Below are 21,262 nucleotides of genomic sequence, written 5' to 3' on the forward strand. Positions count from 1 at the left end.
ACAAAACTATACTCTGCTTTTTACCAAGGCTGGGAGGCTGTCTTGATAGGATTTTGGCTTGGCCCCATCATGGATAGGCAAGCCCTGTTTTTGACACTCGTGATGCTTAGGAATGGTCATTTTTGAGGACATAACCTGAGTGGCAATAGGTTGTGGCTTCACCAGAAACAAAGAATATGAGAAAGAATCAAAGGAAACAATGAAAGCAGACAGTTTTTACCAGCTAATCATCTGGCCTAATAAAAGATATCACATCTACTCAAAGAACATTGCCTGCCTATACATATATGAGAGACAGCCATATATATGAATATGCATTTTCAATGCTGGAACAAGACGGGGCGAGGGCTGTCTCAAGCTGCTTGTCGAACACATCAGAAGCCGAGGTCTTGAGCAAGGCGTCATTGTAGAACTGGCCAAACCTTTTGTTAGGGGATTCAGCAATTGGCTTCTAGACTTGGTACCTAAGACTGAACCTTAGGTGATGGCAGGCAGGAAATGCTTGCTAAAGTAACCGTCTCTTTGTGGCACTGCCTTGATTTGTCAAACATCTTAAACACCGAGTGCTGACCGTCTAGGGGCTGCATTGAACAAGGAGGTGCTAACTACAGGCAGCATGGGAGGTCTAAAACGGGGACTTGAACTGACCGCTAGCTAGTGGGAATTTGGAGGATGGGTCCTTTAGCTTCCCGTGAAAAGTCCCAGCGTAAATGCTTCAGCAAGTTCGACTTTACCTGTGCCGTGAGAAAGTGCAGTCACAGCCTGCAGGGCAAGGGTGGGCAAAATGCAGCCCGCGGGCCGGATGTGGCCCACCAGGCCATTCTATCTGGCCCATGGGACCCCTAAAAAAATGTAGAAAATTAATATTTATCTGCCCCTGGCTGCCCATCATGCAGCCCTCGATGGCTTGCCAAAACTTGGTAAGCAGCTCTCTGCCCAAAATAATTGCCCACTCCTGCTGCCGGGTACCCTGAAGAACTGTTGCAACTCTTGCTCCTCTAGGGCTTGCAGAGCAAATTTTGTACACCTGGGAACCCAAAAACTCCGCGCAAGATGCAATGGAAACCACTAGGGCTTGTCAGGTTGTTGATGACTGCCGCATGGGGTCAACCCCGAGCCATAAATCAAACTCAGGTTCACGTAAGAGCTGGCCCATGCTCACAAGCTTCAGGCCATCAATCTCTAACCCTCTGATCAACTTTTTCTCCCCCCTGGTGACTGCATGAGTGTCATTTAGTCCTGGCTGTACCACAGCTCAAACTGACACCAACTTCATATGCAACTCAGAGGAACATCTGGACAAAGATCAAAGCACTCTGGATGCTCCTCGCAAGTCCAAACATCTTTCCCACTGGACCAGGTTGTGTTTGTTCCTGGGGCTTTGCTCAGTCCTACTGGGAAAGCATGTCCCCCAGCACAGCTGCTTCAGGCGGCCGTGCCAGGCAAGTGATTTTAAAGCCAGAACTGTGAGCTTTGAAGAGGATCCTCTGTAAACTAGCACAGGGATTACCGTGAGTGGGAGAAATGTCACTCCAGCCCACCTCCCTCTTTCCAGAAAATTAGGAAGCGCCAAAAAAATTGTGGCACATTTATAGCCTGGAGACACCCAAGTGGGACAGCTGCTGCCTAAACAGTCACCCAGCTTTGATTTGAGGGTTGTTTGGATCTTTTTTTAAATACTCCTCCAAAAACGACAGTGTAGAGATGGATCATTTCCAGATGCAAGTGTGTTATATAAAGTAATTTGGAATATTTATTTCGCTACTTGGACTAAGTTTCCTTTGGTCCAGAGTTATCCGGCACATTTTGTTTAAAATAAGCCTCACTGTTGCCATTTAAGACAATTAGGCTTTTAAGAGTATACATTATAAAGGATGAAACAAATGTTAAGGATGTGATCGTGCAGACTCCTCCCTCTGGCAATGAGCAAAACGATGGGAATACCGTGCAACCGTGCTCTGTAAATTTGCTCCTTACACCTGGGTTTGGTTGGACTGATATCTACTTGGCCCCAAATCTACTTTTCACTGAAGCTAACAAAGAACAGGGAGGGACAAATCACTTATTTAACCAACTTTCTCTTGTTTCCTTGTAGAAGATCCAGGAGCCAATTCAAACATCTTTAAATTTATCATTCAAATTAGTGTCCTTCTGCAATTTGAGAGTGCTCTAAACTTGAACCGAGCTGGTCGGTATAGCGTCAGGCAGGTGGCACAGCTTTGCTCCTATTTCAGAACTGGCTAAAGCATGCAAGCATTTTTGCTGCGGTGGCTAATGTCCACTTCAGACTCGCCGAATTGCTCCAAACGTTCACAGGAAGCGAACACGGATGGTGTGCAAAAACACCGAATCGAAAACTAAACTGAACCGAATAGTCACAGAACATTGCCATCTTCGTTTATTCAGTTCTACGAAGGACTTCACCTTAACTTACATGGATACGTCCTAAGGATCAGGCAGGAAGATTTCTTGGATTTTTATGCATCACTGCAAAGATCAGAAAAACATTTTTATGGTATCTGAGGCCATTCTGCAATGAGGGAGGGAGGTGCAATTATGACCACCCCTGGTGCAAGCACAAAGTGTGAGCAGGCTAAGATCTACAGGATGAGAGAAGTCTTCTCTCCCGGGCTGCTTTGGAAAATCCACAGCTCCACGGATGTATAGCCATCATTTAATACAGTAAAGGCCCAATACCCCCAGCAGGCTAGAAGCCATGCTGTGCTAAGCACCGGGCAAACACCGAGCAAGGAGACAGATGCTGCCATTTAGGATGTAAAGCTGTTTGGGGCAAAGATGATGGAGTGATGCAACGGTCATGCGAATAAAGGAAGGATGGTCCAATCATCAGAAAGTGCTGGACTAGGACTAGAAGACCCCTAGCAATCCTCTGCCTCTGACCTTTGGCAAGTCATTTATTCCCTCAGCTCTCCACCTTGGGATAACAGCACTTCCTGATGTCGCAGGGCAGCTATGAGGAACATATAACAGAAATCATGAGGTCTGCAGATACAAGGGCATCTTAGATGGATGTAAGTGCCCCCAACACATCCATTAACTAAAATCCCCATTCATAGGACAGCAGTTTTCTGGGCTTTATGTAACCGCAGAAAAAAAATGATGAGCCATTTCATTCAAAAGCTTCGGCTGTTTCCCTCCACCACAGATGCTCCGTCTTACACTGGCTTAAACTGAACATTTTTCCAACCGTGCAACCAGGTTTTATGCTTTTAAACCCCAAACCCCACAAATTCCCCCGATCGTGCTGTGCTTGCTAGCAAATAGGCCACAAGGGTCAACCCCAGAGCGTGAAGCCAGGCAGACAAAATTGGAGACATACGCCACTCTTCCTCCTCCTCTCTGGATTGTGTTTGCGTTAATACAAAAAAATAACAGCCGGAAAGCCCGAGAAGTTCACAGACCCACCCAACAGACCTGCAGAGCCCCTCTGTTCAAAGCAGCTCTTAAAGTCCCGCTTCACCAGAGAAGGGATTTGCATTGTTTATTGAAGGTCATAAAATACTCTCTTGAATTATGGATGACAGAGCTTGTGGGGGAAGCTACAGACCCTCTGAGTCACAGCAGGGCTGGTACAGCAGCATGACATGAGCTGTCGCAAGGCTGTTTAGCCATGCTGCGAGCCTTGGCCAAGGAAACCATATTCTCTAATGAGACAAGTACTGAGGCACTGACCTATTATACAGATGAAATCTCTTCACTTTGAATCCGTTCCTAACAACAAGATTTTCTATATTTGCAATTTCTTCCATCCCCAAAGGATTGCAATGTGTTGAAACGACTGTACGTGCCCAATAACACTATGCACAGACACACAAGGAGGGCAACATCTAAGCAAGTGCACGGCAGTGAGGGATAGAGCAATTTTGGCCACCGAGACCAAGGTAAACTCCTATGAAAAGGGTAATTAAAAATTTGCAAGATCCTCTTGATTGTTATTTGAACGTGGTAATGGTCAACCTGGGTGTCATGGTACCCTTGGAAATCCTTTCAAGGGTGCCTCAAGGTGCCATGCAATGTTAACACACGTTTCGCAAGCTAAACCCAGGCATTTCAAACAGGAATCCATAGTGTTAGAAGCCTTCTGATCCACTATGGGCTTTCTGACCTCTTTGTAACAGAAAAATTGCTCTATTATTTTTCTGTAGTCAAGAACCGAGTCAAAGCTAAGAGCTGGCATCTTCTGAGAGGTTCATTGAGTCTAAAAAGATTGAGAGCAACCAAAAAAACCCAGCACCAGTATAATGAAACCTGTGCTAAATAGTACTACATGGACCAGTGATTCTCAACCAGGGTGCTGCAGCACCCTGGGGTAACTTAAGAGCCTTTTAAGGGTGATGTGGGGTGCCACACAATACTAGGTACAAACACCTATGCATGATTCATGAGATCAACCCTCAGATTTCAAATCCAAATCCATAGCGTCAAAACATTCAGACCGGCTACGGGCTTTCTGAGCTCTTTGCAACAGAAGAATTGCTCCTGTATTTTTCTGTAGTCAAGAAACAAGCAAAACCTAAGAGCTAGTGCTTTTTCACAGTGGGGTCTCGAGTCTAAAACTCAACTTGAGTGGGGTCACAGTGGGGTCTCGAGTCTAAAAATATTGAGAGCCACGGTTTCAATGTCCCAGAAGAAAATGCATGGGGTCCACTAATTACATCAGTCAAGAAATTACATCAATCGATGCTTTCCAAATCCTGGGGAACACTTGGTGGGGGAAGTCGTATGCGAATCTTGCTGGCAGTCTGTAGCAACACCACAGTAAAGTCGAGCAGGTCTTGCACGTCCTCCCCCTCCTCACTTCCACTGCCGCCGCCACTTCCTCTGCTGCCAATTGTAGCAGCAGTAGTTGAAATAGGGGTGCATGAAAGTGCCTGACTTGACTACGGTGGGGTATAAGCCCACCAGGCTTGGGAAATACTGACAAAGTGAAGCTTGTATCTCTGCTTATGCTCCTGCACATTGATCTAGCCCTGTTTTTCCAGTTGAGAGCGAAAGGTTTCAGAAATTGAGGGACTCTTTCCTTCCAGCGAAGTCAGTGGATACTAAAGAGGTCTCAAGTCCTAGAACAGTGGGCATCTTCCATTCTTGCAAAGGCCTATTTATTTCATGTAGGTCCCTGCGTGCCATCTGCTGCGCTGTCCAGCTAGGGAGAAAAAGTGTGGCTAAGCCAGAGGACAAAGAGCTGGCTGGAAGCGGTCACCCCATAAGTGGTGACGCTGGGTGCAAGGGCAGCTCATGACGGGAAGCCTCCAGGGAAACGACACGCTGAAGATAACTCATGCTTCATGCCCAAGCAGAAGTGGGTCGCACCATCCTGCCTCTTTCAGACAAGGCTGCTCTCTTTGTAGCCTCGTGCTACTGCCTCTGCTCACTACCACACACTGCCAAGCCAGGACTGAAAAAACACGTGGGCGCAGGCTTGTGGAGGAAAGGATCACGTCTGCATAAAGGTCAGTAAAACAGGCAGAATGCTACTGGCATCGCATGCATGAGACTATTTTAATAGCAACTGCCTGCTGCTGCCACAAGGCCCCGAAATCCCAGGGGCAGCTACTCTGGTGTCATAATCAACTTCCGGGTGATTGTCAAGGCAGTCCCACACCGGCTGCCCATCAAGATTTGGATGCCTCTGGATTACTTTAAGAAACACTTGGATGCTTACCTTGCTGGGGTGATCTGACCCCAGCTGACTTCCTGGGGACTGGACCCGATCTCGCGAGGTCCCTTCCAGCCCTAATATCTATGACATCTATGAAGATGCTCTGTGCTAGAAATAGGCTTGACCTCTTCGCCTAGCTCGAGCATTGCATAATTCAAACCGACTCTCCAGGTTTGACAAACAAGACTTCAATAAGCCAGTGAGTCAGTCACCCTTGCGAAGCCCTCCTCAGCACGGAGCGGTTCTGCACCGCACGCAGATCTCCGTGAAGTGCCGCAGGGGCAGAAAAAGGAACCAAAAAGGCAGCCCTCAAGGGCAGAGCTAGGCTTTTTCCCAGTGCACTTCCTACAAGGCACAGGCAGCTGTTTCAACAGTCTGCCTCTCTCGACACTGTTAAGACACGTCAGAAACCAGCTGTCCGGGTGCTCTGCCAAGAGCATTTACTTCCGTGCTATTTGGAACCTCAAGCACTGATTATGAGCCACTCCTTTTCTCCAGAATACACTAGGCTTGATTAGTTTCCATGGTACTGCCTTTGGACACCAGGGCTTTATTTCATGCAATCGTGGAAAATTAGGATTGGGAGGGACTTCAGGGAAGTCATGTAGTCCAACCCCCTGCTCAAAGCAGGACCGTGCCCAACTACATCATCCCAGCCAAGGCTTTGTCTAGCCAGGTCTTAAAACCCTCCAAGGATGGAGAGTCCACCACCCCTCTGGGTAACCTGTTTCATTGTATTACTACCTTCCTAGTGAGAAAGTTTTCCCTAATGTCGAACCTCAACTTCTCTTGCTGCAACTGGAGCCCATTGCTCCTTGTCCTGTCACCTGCCCCCACTGAGAACAGTCCAGCTCCATCCTCTTTGCAACCCCCTGCAGGGAGTTAAAGGTTGCTATTCAATCCATCCCTTCAGACTAAAAAAACCCAGTGACTTATATTATCTCAATAAAAGAAAATGAAAAATAAGTATCACCCAGTTCGCCACAAAGATGCATCTGATACACTAAGCTATTGATACCATAAACCAGGGGTCAGCAGTGTTTTTGATCAGAGTGCCAAAAACACCCATAACATAGATTCATAGATGTTAGGGTCGGAAGGGACCTCAATAGATCGAGTCCGACCCCCAAATAACCTCCAAATAACCTTGATTTGTAAGATGTTGGTGTGCCAGGAATGGATGGCAAGGGGCCTGATCCTTGTTGTAGGAGCACAGCCCTGGCCCCTTCCCTCCATCTGCCCTTAGGTGCACATGCCAAGCAAAAATACCTTCACATGCCACACTCTGGCACGCATGCCAGGAGTTGCCTCCCCCTGCCATAAGCCTTCAGTTGTTTCATGTTGGGCCCATCTGATAGAGCATGTAAGTATCTTCCTCTTTGTGAAATTAAGGGATGACCAAGTACTTTCAAGATGATCAATCTTTATTAATATTTGGATGATGAGATCGAGTGCACACTTAGCTAATCTGCAGAGGGCATCAAGTTGGGTGGAACTGCAGACACTCCAGAGGGCAGGGCTAGGATCCAGGGTGACATGGGTAGACTCGGAAAAAGCGGTTCGCTATCTGTTAGATGAGATTCAACAAGGACAGGTGAAAAGTCCTGCCTTGGGAATGGAATAATGGCATGCACAAATACAGTCTGGGGAACGACTGGCTAGGCTGCAGTATGTCAGAGAAGGACTGTGAGGGAAGACGGGCATTGGAAGAGGCTACCTAGAGAAGGTGTGGCATCTCTGTCCTTGGAAACTTTCAAAAGCAGGTTACACAGACACTTGGCTGGGATAGTTCAGTCAGGGATGGTCCTGCCCTGAGCATGGTGCTGGACAAGGGGTTGATATTAAACAAGGGGTTGACATAATTGCCACACTTACTACACTTCACTTTACCCAACAGAGAGACTACAAAGTTCACCCAATGCACAAGACTTCCCATCTTAAATCAGTACTGCTCCTTCTCAGACCACGAAACTCTACTCCCCAAGAAATAGGATTTTCAAATGGCCTACAATGACTATTAGGCACTGAACTCTCACTGGAAGTCAACAGGCAAACCTTGACCCTTAGTTTCCTTAGTTTGATATGCTGGTGGCATAAATGGCACTCTTACCAGTATACTGACAGCAAAGAGTCATGCCAACTACAGGATATCCCAAAAAGTCTGTGCTGGAATAAAATGACAGCTAGGCAATTTCTAGCAGTACCATATTTCTTCAGCATATACAGCATGCATATACATGTGCATATACAGCATGCCCCCAAATAAAGTATACGCCTTGTTTTTGGAAAGCAGAACATAGGGGGGAAAAAAAATATTTTTTTTTCAGAGCTGTGGCCAACTGTATGACAAAGTGGCCAGGAAGCGTGACATCAGGAATCCCCTGGTGTAGCAGGCTGTCTCCTGCGATGCCACACCTCCTGGACACTGGAGGACTTACTCCAGGTCACAAAAGGTTAGCCCCAGATCCTTGCAAGGGAAACAGCAAGACGGTTAGTTCTCACTTTAAGTGGCTCTTTATGTAAGTTCCTGTAAATCAAATGTTTCTACATCACAAGCTTCATCAAGATATTACCAACAGCTCACCAGCTGCTTTGGGCACAAGCTGCAATGCTCAACCAACAGCTACGGCTGAGGTCACCCCACAAGACTTGGCCCCGTCAGTTTGCTGAGCAGACAAAAGCAGCAACCACATGACAAGCACGGTGCCTCAAAGTAGGCTTTTTTTCCAGCAAAGAAAACAGCTTCCCCACTTTAAACACACCCCACTTTTGGAGAGGCTGATTTTTTTGGGGGGGGAGGGGGGTATTAATGATGTAGGTGAGAAAACATGGTCGTTTATTCTTCTCTGCACATCAATATTCCAAAGCTGCCTCCACCACTGCCTCTTTTAAAAAGCAGATTGAGTACTTGATGACCATTAATAACATATTAGCCATCAAATCGCATGCTTGAGGATGTAAACCGACCACTACATCAGTCCAGAAGAAAATGGGACAGACGCAACCCGTCAGATGCATTCAAATTCTCGGCACTGCACCACCCAAAGAGGCTGAGAAAGAGGAGAGAGTTAAGAGAACAAAATCAGTTAAGAAGTTGGGGTTTAATTTAAAAAGAAATGTTGAGAGAATGATATAATTGGTGAGCTAAGGAATTCGTAAGAGAGATGCAGAAACTAAGTAAGTTAACCCCAAAGATGAAGAGGAAGGATGTCGTGTGGGGAAAGGTGGGAGTAACTTGATGAAACTTGAGCAAGGAAAAAAAAAATGAAGATCTGGGGAAAGGCTCCAGCAGCCAATTCCAAGAGACGACGAGGCAGACTGCCAAGGAATCGGTGAGAAGAAACTCCGCTTGAAACACTCCTACATGCTAGCAAAACCCCAGCAAATGCAACAGGGAACCGTTCTGCATTAGCAAGGAAAGACTGGGAGATGGGACCTAGTTTCCATGCCTAGCTTTCATGAACCTGCCCCAATATTGTAAAATTGTCTTTTCTGTTTGCCCAGTATGCTGGTTCTTAATCTTTTTTAGACTCTAGGTACTGCTCCATAACACTTCTGATTTTAGCATCACCCACTATGGATGTAGACAGAGGGGACCCCACCTTTTCCCCATGCAGGGGAGATGTGCCTGCCCTGTCTTTGCCTCGATGTATTAAGCCCAGGGAGGCACCTCTTATCTGCCAAGAAGCACAGGGGCAGAGGCAGCACTTATTGTGCCTGCCTGTGGTGGTGGCATTGCTGGTCTGGGCTCTCCAATAGGCCAGTATCAGCAGCTTCATGACAGCCCCTCCAGTCGGGCTGGGCTGCCACAGGGCACCCCTCTCCCATCACAGCTGCTTCCCAGTCCAGCCCTGTACAGTGTCTCCCAGAAACAGAGACGTGGCAGGGAAGATCTCATGGCACCGCTTTGGTGGTTAATATGCAAGGGAATTCTTCTTCTTATGCTGACACTGCCACAGATTTGCAGCAGGGCATAAACACGTTACCCCCAGGCAACACTTCTGCACCCCTGACCTGTAAATGAAGATGATGCTGACATGCCTCGCCAGGAGTTTGCGAGTGCCGATCCATATTTGAATTCCTGAATGGAAGACACCTCTGAAGGGCAAGGAAAGACTTGCAGTTCCACAAACCCACTAGTATGGACAGTGGACTACTAGGCTGGGTGGATCAGGCTCTTTGACTGCAAGTCCCATATCTCCATGTCAATTCGTGACTGCAAATATATTCCTGAAGTGAGCAACCTGCTTGCAGGGAATGTTTTGCACAGTTCAGCAAGACTCCTCTAACGGCTAAAGGTACGCCGGTCTGGTCTACACCTGATGCTACAACACTCTCATTGGACTGTCTCATGCAGGCACAGACTTCCTGCAGACCTGGTGCCAATATGACTTCCGCTGGAAACTGGAAGCAGTAATAAAAAGCACCTGTCCTTGTCCAGATAAATAAATGTCATGAGCATTTTGCCAGACTCTGACACTGGCACATTTATATTTTGGGGAAACTGCACAGCACTGTGGGCATTTTTACACGTCTTGGGACGCAGTGCCGGGAGCTTGAATTAGTGAGCCGTGCTAATTGAAAGCACCCATGTATCAGCTTCCCTGTGCTGAAAAAACTGCAGCGGGGTGCTTTGAACTTTAGTTCACTCATCGAATGTGTTTTATTTCAAAGCACCCCGCCGCCCATTTTGTCAGCGTGGAGATGCACGGGGACGCTGATGCACGTGACGTAGAAGGTTGCTGAAGTGCATCAATTTCCGTGCTCCGGCAGACTCGATTAATCAAGTCTACTTTCATGCACTGGATTTCCAGGTTCCCCGCACGTGTATAGGAGTCCTGTGTTACCAGAAGCAGGCACTTGGGTCATAAACACAGAAGACTTTTCCCATCGCCGCCTCTAAAGCCGATCCCTTCTCCCCATGGTCGATATTTGCAGAAGAACCCTACAGAGACCATGAGTGCTGGATGAACAGTGCAGCTGAGCAGGACACAAGATCTGGCCCAGGGTGGAGTGGGCAGGAGATAGGAGACCCAGACGCCATTTCTGGCTCCATCGCTGACCTGCTGTCTGACCTTTGACAAGGTCAGTTTTTTGTCTTCCACCTTTTCTCTAGTCCATGTTGATCCGAACCCAGCGGATATGACCCAAACTGATCATCTCCCTCATATTTATCTCATCGCCACCTTTAATCATCACCCATTACTCATCTGCAACCAATCCTTGTGCCATACTTCTTAATCTCCTTCCTTGCAACGTCTCACGTAGTCAAGAATTAGGGATGCCAACCAGATTTCATATGTCCTTGGAAGCTAAAATTGTCACCGTTTCCTCTTCCAGTGGCTTCCTGTTACATCCCAGTAGAAGCTATTTGCACTCTCCAGGGAAAAAAAGTACCCATTCATTAACATCAAATGCCAGGTGCACACAGAACAACTGCTGGACTCCATAAGAGATTGCATCTGTCTGTGTGGACTAAATATCACATTCACGTGCTTTTTGGAGGCTGGAAAGTGATCACTATATAAGCACCGGATAACACTACATCATATCACTGAGATCACCCATCACCCCCACTTCCAACTCCCTCACATTAGAGAGCCTGAATCTCTGTGTTATTTAAAAGAGATCTTCTGTACGTGTTTTGCAGCAGTCTCTTTAGGCTGCTCACCGGGCTCTTTATTCTTTCATTTCCCCTGTTGTAAAACAGTCAGGTTGGGTATTTTCTCCAAAATAATGTATGCATGAGTTAGCTCAAAGGCAGAACACAGCAAGTGCTCTTGTGAAAACTAGATATTATTAGTGGAGTGCCTTTTGGCAAAGCTTTAAAATAATTAGGTTTGAAAGTAAATACACTTGGTATAGTAAGGGAGCTGGGTGCTCAGGAGAGATCCCTGAAATACATAAGACGACTAGGCAGCATCTGAGATGGTTCAAGGCAAAGGGATGAGAAAAAGATACAGAATATTTTAACTCTTTCTCTTATTTTCATTTTTATTTTTTAATGCAGCTGCTAGATTGTGATCCCACTGATTTCACAGCTCAAAGATATTATCGTTTTGTCTCTAATTTTGTCTTTTCTAGAGCAATAAAATACAAACACATATAGACATAGCTATGTGATGGCTGGTTTTATTTACTAGGTTATGGTGAAGAGAAGAATACATGTACAGTAAGTTAAATCTCATATGGCTTGGAAGTCCACTCCAGACCAGGTATGTGGAAGTTCAATTTGAACCACCTGATCTGCAAAACTGGTCTAGAAATCTAACAGGAAGCCAGTCTCCTGACAGGTTTACATGATTTTCTGCTAGCAGAAACCATGCAAAGACCAAAATCTTGCATAGCTACTTCATGTCCAAGCTCCTCAGCTCCACAAACTCAATGGGACAGAAGCATCTTTGTCCTTACATGCATGCAATTTTGTTCTACAGCTTAGGAAAAAGAAAGATTCAGGATTCAGTGAAAGTTTGGGGCTGAGAGCAGCCTGCTTTCTACTTTAAACCGTTTTATTTGTATCCTCAGAAAACTTGACTAAAAGTATCTCCTAAAAAGTCATGAGGCTAGAGGCACTACATTTTGTACAGCAAACTTATAAAGAACAGAAAGCGGATGAAGGACGGTGAGGAATTTTGTTGGCTCTAGCTTCCTGAAATTATTGGGCATTCATACATGTACTCCAGGAGCGGGGAGCGCTTAATTAGAGTGGCTCTCCAAGAGCCGCTCTAACTAAAGTGCCCAGAGTGTCTTGTGTATCAGTATCCCCACACTTAAAAATTGTGGCAGGGGTGCTTTAACTAACTTTAGTTCAATGAGCATTAATTAAAGCAGCCCCACTGCCATTTTTAAGTGCACAAGATGCTGGAGGCTGCTGGAGCGCAGTAATTACCACATTCCAGGAAACTTGATTAATTGAGCCTGCCCCGACACGCTATAAGGAGCAGCCTCGCTGCTCATGTACAGATGCCCATTTTGCCCTCCTGGAGTTTCCTTAAGACTGAGTTTGCCTTTCTAACAGCCACCTACAGTGACAGTGTCCTCTTGCCATAGGCTGCTCGCCAGCAATAGGAGAATAAGAGCAGTGTTGCCAACCCAAGACAATTCTTTTTTTTTTACTGACAATCTGCAAACTTTTTACTGACAACGAAACTTTAAAAACTGATATTTTATTTTTACAGCCACCTACATTGACAGTGTCCTCTTGCCATAGGCAGACCTGCTGCAGATTGCTTTCTCCTTCCAGATAGGAGCACTAAATAGGAAAACAGGCAGCAGCATAGTCATAAAGGTGCCTTGCCATACCTGTGAAGCAGGCAAGTGGAACAGACTCCAAAGGTCAGATGCCGCCACAGCTAAGTTGTTAGACAGTAACGTTAAATTAAAGAGCCCAAGAATTAAGCCCAGCAGTAGGCCCTGTTTATACCAGTGTCTCACTGTCTCACACAGAGGACTGGATTCATTTCCTACTTTTCAAGAACCTAAACCAGAAGAGGTATTCTGCTGCTATTAGGAAGTGAGCAAACCTCAGAGGAAAAAGAATAAGACATTCTCCAGGAACTGACTCCCTATCTAGGCATTTATAATGCTCTCCGGGAATGTCATGGAAGTACAGAAAGAGGGCAGTGATTGGCTAGCCACAAGGAACAGGTCTGCTGGCATGTTGGGAAATAAACAATTGCTCACCCAACCACATGCCTGTCCATTAGGATTGCCCATTCTTCCACTTTTATGAGCAATATCTGCATTGCTCATATGATACCTATAAGCCCTGCTCTCAGAATCAGATGTCTGGTTGTGATGGGATTGTAAATACTAGGTCCTGGGAGGGAAATGAAGCAGAGGCCACTTTGTAAAAGTGTAAGTTTCTACTGCTTGAACTATGGGGCCAAGCTGATTATACTGAAGGTAGTAGCACGCACAGGTTTCTTAGTCTAGACATCACACAAGGGACCAAGAAAGATACTCAGACTGGAGCACAGGTTTTTTTGTACAGCAGTTAGAACAACCGGGTCCTGGTCCATGACTGAGTTTCACTGAAATGTCTACGCTATGGGCACTTATACACATGCTCTGATGCGTTCCAATCGGAACAGACTCAATGAATTAAGTTAAGCTTCAGTTAAAGCACCCCTGCTGCTATTCTGAAATGCAGGGTGCTGAATACATGAGATGCTCTGCCATTTTAATTAGAGTGGAGAGCTACTCTAATTAAAATCTCCACCCCACCCCCCTCGGAGCACATGTAAAAATGCCCTAGGGCAACAAAGCACTCAGTCGTGCCAGGAAGAAATATATCCCACCCACGTGCTCCCATTCAGCATGTCAACCTCAGAAATGGAGTGGTGAGGATGACCCTTGGGGTACCAGGATCAAGACCTGACTTTCTGATGTGCTCAGTCAGCACCTGCTTACCACCTCCTTTCCTGTGAGGACGTGTGTGGAGCAGGAATAGGGGGGAGGGAGGGCAGAGCTTATTTGCTCAGCATCACGGCCAAGCTGTCTGCTGTGACAGAGGACAGATAGCACTTGGCTCCATGACACAGCTCCTTTGTCACCGAGTTATAATAATAGCTTATGCATCCCCAGAAAACTTCAGGACCTCCCCAGCTCTTTGTAGCAGGTTTTCTGGAATACAAAATTAACCACTTGCGTCAAGGTGTTTTTGGAGCATTCAGGGAGGGAAGCAATCCAAAAAAGCACTTTCCCTAACAAGGTTTCTATGCTCTTGGGACAGTTCAACACAGGTATTTGGGAGCTGAGCCCAGCTCCTACTGAGATCAATCCGAGCAAGATAAGACATCTGATTTCCTTTGTGGGACTCAATAGTTACCCAGGCTTCCCAATGCTCTTTATATTAGGGAGGTAGATAATACACTAAAGGTAGACAGAGATTACATGCCTTGTCCTATATCATGAACCAGAACACGTTGTACAGGGTTATGTGGACAGTGGATTTTAGCCTCTATACGGCAATCACATCCAGCACTAAAATGTACCCGTGACACAGCTCAGTTATAATACGAAGGTACTTACCATTGGTGCTCCACGATGACCAATGATGGCAGGCTTTGGTCCCAGGTCCTTCTTCTCCATTATACAAGGGGAAGAGATAGTGAGTGGAACGAGGTAAAGTGCAACTACGACTGCAAAGTATGCAGTGAATGTCAGCATCTGAGAAGCTGAACACAAAACAAATGCAGCAGTGAAAATACTAGCCTGGGACAAATCCCTCGAGGAGCGTGAATTCAAAGACATTATACTTCTGTTTCCAACAGAACAGACCCTCATTAACAATCCCCTCCAGCTACAAGGACTAGCAATGCTTTGTATTTAGCCAGAAGGCAGGCCAAGTTAGCACCTCAGAGTAACTCGTTCAGAGGCATAAGTTTTCATGGGCAGCTGCCTACTTCATCAAGTTGGCTTGATGTTGCAAGCCCTAAACTTCTGTGAATCCGTGAAAGCTCATGCCTCTGAATGCATCTCTAAGGTGCCACTCTGCCTTGCCTTCTGCCTGACTTCAGAATACGGCTACCTACCTTTTTACATTCAGCAAGTTATGCATCCCAAAATGATCAACATACTTTGTAAGCTAGTCACGGCATCGCATACTCTATTTCCCAGATGGAAGATTAACATAAGAGGTATAACAACTAAAGTATACAGTATTATGCATACACACAAATAAATGTATAAGGTGCTACTCTGCCCTGCTTAACGTATAGATTGAAATGACTGCTGAAGGTCAGTGAGGGAGCCGGAAACACCGTCCAGTGATACCGATTTCCAGCTTGTTTGCGCAAGGTAAGGAGAACAGCATAACCACCAGGACTAACGCACCCCTTTGGAAATGCTGCGCCACTATATCTTTGCCTTCAAATCACTCTAACTAAGTAACCCTCTGCATACCTGTAATGTAGAAACACTTATATGACTGTAGCTTCATTTGGTAACTCGCTGGCAGAAACCTAACCAACATGAGCAAGAGTAAGCCAGTTTGATTGCATCTACGTTATAAGTTTAGGCCAGTTTTAAATCCATTTTTTAAACCCATACAACTTTCAGACTGGAAACCAGGTCTTGGTAACTCTTTCTGGGGAGTTTGCACTACAGAGACTGAATGCTTTCCCTGTACAGCACCCACTTCTGCCGCTGTCAGAGACAGGCCTATTTGCCATTTTAAGGGATCATGGACCAACCAGAACTAGAAGCCTCCCTCAAAAAAAGGAGGCTGCCGTGGAAGTGGCAACTGATTCCTTGGGGCAACTAAAACCATAACAGGGATGGAAAGGGAGGCCAAAGGTTTCTAAATAGTGCACCGAGTGGGGGTCATCGAACAAAGCTCACTGGCCCTCGAACGACTCCAAGGAGCCAATGGACACTCCCCAGTGAAACTCTGTCTAGAGACGTGATTAGACCGCGGTAAGGAAAGCAGCCCCACAGTCCCCAGGGGTCCTCCCAGCCAGAGTCTCCTTGCTGGTGAGATAGACCACTAGCTTGGCTAGAGCCAGGAGGTCCCAGGCCTTGCAGTCAGAGACAAGATACTGGGCTAGATGGACCACTGGTCTAACCCAGCATGGTACTTCTTACATCCTTATGTTCTCCAGAACATGTCTATGTAATCAACTCTGGTCACAGGTGCAATGAAAGGACTTCTGGGTAGGATGAAAAAAGGGCAGGGGGATACTTCAGGCTGCAAAGAATCTTAGGATGAATCTTAGGATGAAGGAGTATGATTGGGATGTGGAAGGGGCATCTGTATCGACTTGCAGCACGATATCCTAGTTCACACACAGTGGTTGAATTAGACCTACTGTAGAGCAGACACATTGATGTTAGATCACTGTTCATTTCTACTACTTACTCTCAAGTGATACAAACCTTTTGGTTGAGGGCAATGTTCTTCATACATGATCCCTAACCAATAAACCCCTTTAGAAACACCATGCTGTTAGAATTTCACCCCAACTTCAGAGAGCCCAAAGCTTAGCCCATGGACTAGGCCGTATGTGTCCGAACTCCACAAAGCAACCCCACTGTCGCTCTGGGATGCTGTACTGCGGACAGCCAATATATTTTGTAGAAATTAATGATAGTTATAGGGTCAAAGTCCACATCTGCTTGTTCTCTTCTGGCTCTGAGAATTGCCTTGACTTTAGTGTCCAATGCTGATGACCTCAACAGCGGCAATAGCCATGAAAAGTAGGTTATTAAAAGCATTGATGGAAAAGAGTGAGAACTATACATAATAAATGTACTTTGGGCTTCTGCAGGGTTTCCCCCACGAATGATCTCAAACTAGACTATTCCTAGAGATATGGAGACAAAGATTAAGCAAGAAATATGGAGACAAAGATTAAGACTTGCCCCTGATTACTTAACGGATCCAGTGCTGCCAACCTCAAATGTTCAAACGTCAGAAGGCGGGGCCCAAAATATCCTAAGTGTGGCTCAAGGATCCACTCGTATAAGATTTTCAGGCTACTCTCTCCAATCCTGAGGGCTAGGAACTTAATTTCACCTTTAATTAGCAATTGATGTAATCACTTGATTCCAGGAACTGGGACTTTACATCCTGTGAAACTTGTAAGATTGTGAGATTTGGGCAGATCCAGGAACAGAACCTGGATCCCATGGCTAAGCAGCTGAAGCAGAGAGAGACACTGAACACCTGGTTATAGTCAAGGAGTTAGGTGGACTTGGATAAGGCAGAGGGAGCGGTTTCCTAGGAACAGCCACAAAAACAACATGTCTAAAAAGGAATGACTATAAATGCCCTGGCGTTACCTTAAGTTATGAGCTACACTTGCTTCTACCATTTAATAATCTTATTTGAGCATGACCACGATAATCAACAAGTCAGACCAGGACACGCATGTCAACTAATTGCTCTCCCAAGGAGAACAATGCAGTCTTGGACTCCTGTCTCTCCCGATCACTCAGGATGCAAGTAAACTGCATGCAACTTTTAGATTATAAGCAAATATCAATTTAACGTTCAGCATCATAAATTCACAATGCCCTTGAGCTCAGCAGCATTGGTAGGGAAACCACTAGCGTTTCCAATTTGCTTTGGAAGTGACCTTGAACTGCACCACTACATTTTCCCCTTGGAAGCCTCTCTCGCCCAAACACATGCACGCTCTGATGTCATCAAACTTTTAACACTCGAGTTGTCATCAATCCAGAAGTAGTGTGTTGGAAATATGAAGGGGCCTTTGTCTTCCTCTTCCATTACATGACTACAGATTGAAGCGATGCAGCTTGGCAAGCCAGATCATACGAAAACACCAAATGAAACACGTAGCAGCACAGATTACGACCACGGACGTGCATCCAAAAGGTCAACGTCATCCAGCAAGAGATCACAGGGTGTGCACCATTGTACAAGGGGTCTGAAGACTAACACCAGCATTAGGCACAGAAGCTGGGAAATTAAGATCATTTCCAAAACTCCCATAAGCTTCTTTAGAAATCATACTCATTATCTCCACAAAGCAAAAATGGAGGTAATTTGAAATCATTTCTTGCCTTTTGATGCCAAGTACTGTGTCACCTCGTTCCCTCCTGACATAGGGTGTTTTAACTGTGGTAGAAAAGTCCTATTAACTCAGATGCAGCCAAGGAGACAAATGCAAAGATCTGGCGTTTATAACAAAATGTGCCAGGCATATAGGGACATGCTGTAGTCTATTCTGATGCACGTTGCTAGACATCAGTCTGGTCGGAGACAGAGGAAGAATTGAAGCTATGGCTGAGTTAAACTGGAAAGGGTCTAGTGACATGAAATAATAGAAACAACTGGACTATATATATTTATATTTTATATTAAGTCACAGTGAGTCTTACTGGTGCAGAAATGAAATAAAATCAGGGATGGTTCAAACAGCTTTGTCCTCTCAATGGCCAAGACTAGCATGCTCAAGAAAGGTGTGAGCATAAAAGCACTGTGGCTGTTGGATGGCCTAGCCCAGGGGCGGGCAATTATTTTGGGCAGAGGGCCGCTTACTGAGTTTTGGCAAGCCATCGAGGGCTGCACGACAGGCACTCCAGGGCAGTTTAATTAATTTTCTAAATTTTTTAGGGGCCCCATGGGCCAGATAGAATGGCCTGGCGGGCCGCATCCGGCCCCCGGGCCGCATTTTGCCCACCCCTGGCCTAGGCGAACAAGATGGTGACCCACTTTAGACAACATTACCAGTGATCTCCCCACTAGAAGCAATTCCCCCAGGGACATTTCCCAGGAGTTCTTCTAAAGAAGGCATCTCACCCATTGCAGCATCTGGTTTAAGTAGATGCCCACATAGGATTATCCACCCTCGAATCACTCACAACCTCTTGTGCAGACACTTCAGGATGAAAAGGTCTCTATGAAGAGTCAAGGCAGGGGAAGGCTGTGCGTAGCAAGTAGCACTCAAACACTCATGCAAAGTTCACATTGTGGAACCTGGACACTTGCTCTTCCCAGCATGAAGTCCCAGCTACTAGCTCCTTTGGGCGTGATGCTGTCTGAGAGGCCAAGGGCCGACTGGCTGTTGTATCTGGAGTCGCCTTTCACCCCTGTCTCCTGATTCAGGACTGAAGCCCACGGTGGGGAAGGATGGCCTTGTAGGCAAGGCACTGGCTTGGGACTCAGGAGATCTAACTTCAATCCACAGATCTACACTCTCCATCACAAGATTCATCACCCCTGGCCACAGCAAGCCTCCTGTAGGGCTGACTTACTCTTTCCAGGCCTCAGGTCCTTATCTGTGCCATCAGGGACAGCATTTCCTTCCTCACAGGGGGCTTATGAGGATAAACTCATTAGTATCTCGGAGCATCCCCATATTATTCAACAGCAGCTGCAAGATAAGAATGAAGGTGGACATCTGGTACAAGCTGCGGTATTAGCATGCTGCAGATCACCAGTAAAGGACCATTTGCCTTCCCAAAGATGTCTTGACTTCTGAAATGAACATTCATATTTTATGATGACACCAAGGTGATCAGAAAAATCTTATTATCAATTCCCCTACTACAGTGAAGTCTTTATTTGTTTGAGCACGTCATTAAGCTGCTAAGGGGGAAATGAAGTTAGCAAGATTTAGTAGTTTTAGTTAATATTTTTAAGCAGTGGAGAGGGAAGCAAACTGTGCGGTTTCCCTCTCTCCTTGCCACTTTTGCTCCTTCCCCTTTTCAAGCTCTGTGCCGTGGGGGTCGAGTCCCACCTCATTCATTGACACCATTCCTCCTGCCTCTTCATTGCTTTAGCCAATTCTTTTAATCTAGTGTTTTCTAGCTGGACTTTCAAGCGCCCTTGGAGGCACATTCTCAAAGAACAACTCCTAAATGACTGGAGTTATACAAATAGGATTAATTGGGGTGGCAGGTTTTGGAAAAAAGAAAAACTTGTGTTTAAATAAAGAGTATGTCTACAGTCTGATGCCTGAAACAGGACAATGATCAACCGCGGTGCTAACGATGCTGCAGATGTAATGGTCACTTCCAAAAGATCAGGGGGCAGAGGTGCAACTTTCCCTGGTTTGGGTTCTCATCCCTTTTGATCTCCCCAGCAGTTTGGTTTGGATACGGCATCCCCTTTCACTGACGGATAATACAGATTGGCACCATTGACCGGCTGCCGTGTTCTTCCCCAGAGATGGCTGCATCTGGCTGGGTAAAGTGATCACAGAAAAGGAGGGGTGGAAAGGACTGCAAGTGGTCATCTAGTCCAGTGTCCTGATTAGAGCAGGATCATCCCTTTTTTAGATGAGTCCTATGTATGAAAGGGGCTTCGGTATACTATGCTGCAAAGTTACTGAATCAAGCTCTTTACAAAGCTTTAATAAAAGAAAAGTAACAGGTGGAGTGAGGCCACCTTTCCTGCTTGCTTAAAAGTACAATATGCAGACGCTGCCTTCAGAAAGCAGATTTCAATCAGAAATCAGTACCAAGAATTATGTAAAAGACACATACCGTGTACAATAGGCTTATTTGAGAATTCAGCCCATCTTGACTGGCAGGGTAATTATACCCTGAATACTAACAGGTAAAGCATGCCCATTTCTATTTGTAAATTAAGCCATGCCACGTTCTTTTTTGGAGAAGTCTCCTTTAATCTTGAAATTCTTTATAATCTTTCATTTTCTTCCCCTCCCTCCATCCCTGCCTCCTGATGCTCAACGCCCACTTCTTGGTAATCTTTTGCCAACGCTGCCAAAATCCTTCCAGGGATCATATTTCACTATGATTTAAATTCCAATTAGAATAATTTGTATGAAATTGGCTTAGTAATTTTTTTTTAGGAAGCATGTTTGTGCCCATGAGAAAATAGCTTTGCTATCTGATTAAAGCAGACACTGGAGACTAGTGCCGCGTGAGCTGAGCAAATGCTGGAGGGCGGGTAAAGGCCTGAGGCCCAGGGGATGAGATAGACGGGGCATAAAAGTCAGTTTAGTTCAGTGGATGGAGCAGTCACTAGGAGTCCAGAGACTTGGGGTCCCAGCTCTGCCGCAGATCAGCTGGATTCATAGATTTCATAGATTTTAGGGTCAGAAGGGACCTATTAGATCATCAAGTCAACCCCCTGCCCTGGGCAGGAAA

The 21,262-nt window shown here is 45.8% G+C and overlaps 1 protein-coding gene across 9 annotated transcripts in view; it reads right to left on the reverse strand.

Annotated features, from left to right (window-relative positions):
• The window catches only part of GDPD5 (glycerophosphodiester phosphodiesterase domain containing 5), a 309,687-nt gene that overhangs the window by 43,682 nt on the left and 244,743 nt on the right, over positions 1 to 21,262 (reverse strand). For all 9 annotated transcript variants that reach the window (XR_003093654.1, XM_025202057.1, XM_025202055.1 and 6 more), the window contains one exon: positions 14,714 to 14,859. Coding sequence is in view for 8 of the 9 variants with exons in the window: in XM_025202057.1 (XP_025057842.1) it covers positions 14,714 to 14,859 (146 nt within the window). In the remaining variant the exon portion in view is untranslated. The remainder of the gene's footprint in view (positions 1 to 14,713; positions 14,860 to 21,262) is intronic.

The sequence above is a fragment of the Alligator sinensis genome, unplaced genomic scaffold, assembly GCF_000455745.1.
Source record: "Alligator sinensis unplaced genomic scaffold, ASM45574v1 scaffold1008_1, whole genome shotgun sequence".
NCBI lineage: Eukaryota > Metazoa > Chordata > Crocodylia > Alligatoridae > Alligator > Alligator sinensis.